This window comes from Platalea leucorodia, assembly GCF_965183815.1.
Source record: "Platalea leucorodia genome assembly, chromosome: 2".
Lineage (NCBI taxonomy): Eukaryota > Metazoa > Chordata > Aves > Pelecaniformes > Threskiornithidae > Platalea > Platalea leucorodia.
In genome coordinates this window covers 17527725-17533572 of record NC_138824.1, presented here as the reverse complement: position 1 = coordinate 17533572, position 5848 = coordinate 17527725, and the positions used below count along the sequence as shown (strand labels likewise).

Here is a 5848-nt window from a genome sequence, read left to right as displayed (position 1 = left end):
GGAATAAGGTAAGTATGTGGTAACCAACCAAATTGGCAATAAAAATATAACTGCTTGGAGTTTCAAACCCTTGTTTTCAAAGACTTGGCAGAAAGGGTTAAATATGCTTGTAAATATACCTGTTGGGAGGCTTCTCCTGGCTGCATGCCAAGTAGCAGGCAGTCCCTTTGGATGCATAAGGGCAAATGATGGCACAGTTTATGCTTTGGAAACCTCTGGAACATCTGGACTCCCAGCAGGGATTAAACAAAAGTAACACTGAATTAACTGTGTCAGTGTGTTCCGATATTCAGTGTGTGCACAGAAACACTCAGCTCACAGGTGTTACTGAGAACCATTCACAATCTTCCTAAGCAGGAAGTACTTATCAGAGAGAATACCATAGCAAGCAAATTTCAAATATGTGAGTGTGGGAAATGGCTATGAACTTTATGGAGTTAAGGATATTCTCCTTCCCTCCTATGTCTTTCTCAGATTTCTGCCTCTTCTTTCTACTCTTGGTACTGAGGAAAGGGCTTGTTGTTGAAATCTTTGCAATTCACTCTGGGACTCTCCTCATCCTTGTTGTTTGTTCCTTTCCTCCTTGAGTTCTTCCTGCACATGTGGATCATACAACTCTCCAACCAACTTGTTCCTGCGTAATACCCTGTGAGATGTGGGTTTGTGGCTACTCTCTGTCCCATACTTGTTATCATGGTTAGAGTCCTCCCAGATGAGGTGTTGCCTACAGCCCCAGAAAGCAGGACAAAATATGAACTCCAGAGGAGAGCTGAGCAGGAGGTCTTGATGCTGAAGGAGGTGGTGGTGGGTTCAGGAAAGGTACCTATATGATGGTCCGTTTCTGACTTCACTGCACGTGCATTGCTGCAGTCTTGGAAACAAAAGTCCTCAAGGTGCCTCATTTGCACCAGGCACCTGGACATGTTGAGATGCTGTGCTGAGCAGGCTGGAAGGAGAGGCACAGAGCTGGGGCCAGGAGCTGTATGGTGTATTTGAACGTATTAATGGATAAATGAATGTATGGTAGTCATCCCTTCACATCCTAAACATTATAGTGGAGAGAGGATGAAGCGTTCCCCTCCCTCTCCTTTGAAACCATGGTTTCTGCCAGGGCAGATGATCCCTCTTCTCTTCCTTCACTATCCAGCCCTTACAGTCCAGCCTCCCGCCTTACCTACAGGTGTGAGGATCCTCTGTGCTCACTCCCAGGAATTAGTTCGGTTATAAATTTGTTATAAAGCCTAAACACAATGAACACAAAGACCCAGCGAGGATCAGAATGGCAATACGAGGTGGAGCAACCAGTAACCTCAGCAGTGCTGACAGAGCCCCAGACCTGCTCCCTGTGATTGCTGGAGGAGAGAAATCAGCCCCAGGCCCCCGGTGAACCCCACTGAGGAGTCAGTGGGGCCACCCCCTCCCCAGGAGGCCCTGCAGACTAGCGAGGGTGAGCACCTACAGGGGCATGGGACTCGGGGGGCTGCAGGGGGAAAACATTAGGGGATGTTTTACAACTTCTTATGAGGTGTTTTAAGGGAGTTGTGGGAATGTGCAAGACTTATTATGGGATATTTAGGGGAAGGATTAAAGGTGGTTCTGCAAGGGGAACCAGTGTGGGGGAAAAGGGGATAAAAGGGGCTGGTCCTGGGTAACAGCTGGCTGGTCAGTACGCTTGTCTGACCAGGGCCTGCACCTGATCACCACAGTCTATCCTACAGTTTTACTAAATATTCTTATGTAATGATGTAAATAATTATTTACTACTACTACTACTAATTACTCTTACATTCTTTCTACCCATGTTCTGTGTGGGCACACCCTCTCTTCTGAGCTCGTGTGAGAGACCACCAGCAGCCTCCAAGCCAGACTGGTGGGCAGCAGCGAGAGCCGAGTGCTGGCAACTGGAGCGGGACCACGAACCCCAGAGGCTGGAGGGCGCCAGTGCCGGCACCTGGGGAAACCGGGGCCTGAGGCCAGCTCTGGGGTGGACTGAGGAGTTAATGCCAGCTGCTGGAGAGACCCATTTTCCATGTGTGGGTACACATTTTGCTAGTGGACATCAATCTTGATCAGTCGAAGAGGAACAGTACCTGCTGCCTGTGCTGTTCACGTGCGTGTGAGCGCTGTGTGTGTCTGAGCCTACACAGGTGCCAGTAAAGGCACTGCTCTCTGTGTTCATCTGTGGCTGGCCATGTGTGTGTGCACACATGTGCACCTCCTGGTAACCCGTCCTCGGCCTTGCTGCAGGCTGGACCTGGGAGCAAGGAGCTGCAGCAACCTCTCATCTACTGGACGGGGACAGGAGGAAACCCCCTGGGTGCTGTAGCCACAGGATTTCACTACCCTTGATAAACCATGACAGAGAAAAATGCACACTGCTCCTTGTGCAAGGACAGATTCAAGGTTTAATGTGAACCACTTTGTAGATGCTGGCATGGAGGGGGGTGGTCAGGCTCATTCACAGCAGAAGACTATCATGTCATTGAGAGCTGTGTCGTCCCAGATTCCCTGGGGTTCCTCCAGTTTAGTCTGGAGCCCACAGATGGCCCCGGAGGTGCAGCTACTGCTCCACGGGCCAAAGTGACCCCCCGAAAGTCCCCAGCCCTCCAACTTTGTCCCGTCTGAGCAGGTGAACCTCACGTTGTTGGCTGCCGTGTCGTCAAGCAGGTGCTGCCTCTCTTCCACACGCAGCGAGAAGGAAACCAGCTTGTTGCTGGGGCAGAGCTGGGCCTTGGTCCAGTTTCCCCACCTGGCAGAGAAGAAAACAACTCACCAAAATGTGTTCAGCCTCTGCTGTGCTGCAGTCAACACTGCAGCTCGCCTGGGATCCTGGTAGTCCTGGGGCAGGGGACCTACACAGGGATGGTGGGTTTCTACGAGCACCTGTTTCACTCTGCTTCCCCATCACCCTCTAGGTGCTTGGCCACTGGGCTGCCCTGTTGCTGCAGGACCCCTTGGGAATTTCAGCTGCTTGCTTTGTCCCTGTTACTTAATATCTATGTCCTTTTCAACGTAAGCATTTGAGGAAAAGGAGAAAGTACGTGTTTAAGATCTGCATTTTTGAACTCTCCTTCATCATTCAAAGTACCCTGTTCTGTTTTGTTCCCTTCCCTGGGACCAGATCTGTACCCTAAAACCTTCACACTTTGTGGCCAGGGGGACCTCGGCCACCTCCTCAAGCCCGATGGGGAGCCATCTTCACAAGGGGTGTGGGCACCTATGGAGACACCATTGTACTGGTTTTCCTTCGTGCTCCCCAGAAGCTGCTGCCCCAAAGGAAGATGAGAAACTGAAGACTACTCACCACCCCACGGAGGACTCGATGACTGTGCCATCTGTGCAGAGCAAACGGATGCCGTTCAGAGCCGTATCGTCGCCGAACAGCCATAATCCCTGGTAGGGCTCCACCTTAGAAGAGGGGATGAAAACAGGAGTGGTCAGCACCCTCCCCCATTTAAAAGAAGAGATGAGGTGAGCCCTCATGATGAGGGGTGGTAGGAGGCTCTGGGGACAGAGCGAGACACAGGTAGTGCTGCTGAGCAGGGCTGTGAGGCAGCTCCATGGCATTTCACGGGGAGTCCTTTTTGGTGTTGCCCACCTCTGCCTTTTCTCCAAACTGCGGAGCAGAGGCTCTGGATACAGGAACGCTTGGTGGCTGCTGCCCCGGGTCATGCCCACCCTCTTGCCGTGTGCTGTGACAGCCAGAGCTGGAGTGCTGGCAGGTGGGAGTTGTCTCAGCCCCTTGGGAATGGGCTCTGCCGTACAGACCCCAGGTCTTTTCTTACCTGATGAACTCCTCAGCTAAGAAATCGCTCACTGGCAGAGAGCCTGGAAGAACTACTCTGCACTAGAGATTTCTCGCTGATAAGCCTGCATGAGCGATGCAGATACAATACAAACTGCTGCAATGGGACAAAGTGTTGTGGCCAGCCCTGCTGAGACCAGAACAAGATAACATCATTTCACAGCAGGATTTTTTTCACACCCCAAAGAAGGAATGAAACCTTACCTTCAGTTCAAAACCCTTAGCGTAGCCACTGGGGCAAAATTGTTTGGGCCCCCAAGAGCCCCAGGGGCCTCCGTTGGGCACCATGAGGAGGGACTCATATTCCCGTGCCTCCATGCCCTGGAGGCAGCAGGAGCACAGCAGGCAGAGAATGGCTGGGATGAGCAGCTGCATCGCGGGGGACCTGCTCGGCGCCTCACTGCATGGAGGTGATGGCATGGGGGAATTTATGAGCCAGGAGAATGGGTGGGAGTCCTTGGGGAGTGTCAACAAACCCCGCAGGGAGTGCTGGTTGTTGCTATGTACTGCTCCTGTTGACTGCCTGTCCCTCAGTGGTGGGGCCACCCTTGCCAGGCAGAAGGGGTGTTATGGGTGCATGCTGGCCAGGGGGCTTGCAGGGCTGTGAAAACTTGTGGATGTGAGTGAAGGGAAGGGGGCAGAGCTGGGACCACTCTCTGAGGAGGTGTTGTGGTTTTGAGGAGGGTCCTGGCAATGCTGTGAGGAAGGTGTTGGAGAGAGCGAGGTGGGAGGAGGAGTGGTGGACTGGGAGGGGAAGAAACCTCTGAAGGGCTTGAGGCAAAACGGAGGTGGAGGGGTCTCAGGGTCTTTTGCCCCAGGGAAGTCCTCACTAGTTTCCTCTCTCTCACTTTCATTCTCTCCTCACTGTCTCACTGAGGTTGAGGAAAGTGCCTGCACTGGAAGCCATTGCATTTTGCTCTGGAACATGCATTAAATCTAGGTGACTATGTAAAGGGTGGAAACCCTCCTCATGGGGCAAGTGCTCCAGCTGCTGACCATCTCATGTGGCCTTTGCTGAACTCCAGTTTATTCATGTCTTTCTTGTATTTGGCACAGGAGAACAGGAGGAAAACTGTATGCAGTCACATCATCCCATGGACTCCATCCTCCTTGTGCGGACACAGCTCCAGCTGCTCAGGTGTATCTTTAGGATGTGTCAGCATACAGAGAGCGTGAGAGTTTCTAACAGAAGCAGACCTGTTTTGCTATTGTTCCACTCTCAGAGGTGAGTTTCTGTTGCATGCCTTGTTCCTCCAGAGGGACTAGCTAGAGGTGTCTTACCTCTGCAGATAGCAATATTCATGGGTATCCTGTGAGCAGCTGCAGAGTAGAAGGATAAGCTGCTCCCAGTCTTATTGAAGAGTCAGTGATGATGCCCCCTGGGAATCCTCTGATGCTCCCCCTTGGGTAAAATTGTAAAGATCCTCAGTTACTCACAGCACCCCATGGGAGATCATGAGGACAACGATGTCTTTTTGTGTCTTTGTATCTCATAGGCAGCAGGAACCCAGCAGAAAGAAGACAAGAGGGATGAAGGGCTGTGTGGTCAGGGTCCTGGTCTCAAGGATGAATAGCTCATGGATACTTTGCCACTCCTGGTGAGACAGGACTTTCTAAACTTGAGGTGTTGACTAGATTTCCTTATACGAGTGGCAGCAACCAAAGCAAGAGCAATGGGCCATTGCCAGGTACCATATCCAGTAAAGAGCTGTGAATAAATGATATGATTAACCCTCTTCATTAACCATGCTGGCTGCATGGTGAGGTTTTCAGGCTATGTGGAAAGTTATGGCTTTAGGGTGGAGCAGTGGCAGAGGCACCTAGAGCAGAAAAAGGCTCTTAAGGAGAAGCATTGAAGAGGACCTAGGTGGGGGAGGAGGCCCTGAACTGGCTGACACCAAAAATGTAGAGGTGTTTTGCAGTTTGTAGTCATATCCACAGAGCTGAATCTTGCTCAATTTGAGTCCTTTTTATTGACAGGGTCTGTTTTCTTTGTCTTCCACTTTCACACAACTCTTGCTGTTTCCCTCTGTCGATCAGTCT

At 51.4% G+C, this 5848-nt stretch overlaps 1 protein-coding gene across 1 annotated transcript; it reads right to left on the bottom strand.

Annotated features, from left to right (window-relative positions):
* Positions 1 to 2454: 2454 nt before the first annotated feature.
* On the bottom strand, positions 2455 to 4225 carry LOC309586687 (vitelline membrane outer layer protein 1-like; the record flags this gene model as incomplete). Its single annotated transcript, XM_082303979.1, has 3 exons — positions 2455 to 2749; positions 3305 to 3408; positions 4010 to 4225. 3 exons carry the CDS (start codon positions 4223 to 4225, stop codon positions 2455 to 2457), a joined length of 615 nt encoding a protein of 204 aa, XP_082160105.1.
* Between the last annotated feature and the right edge of the window lie 1623 nt (positions 4226 to 5848).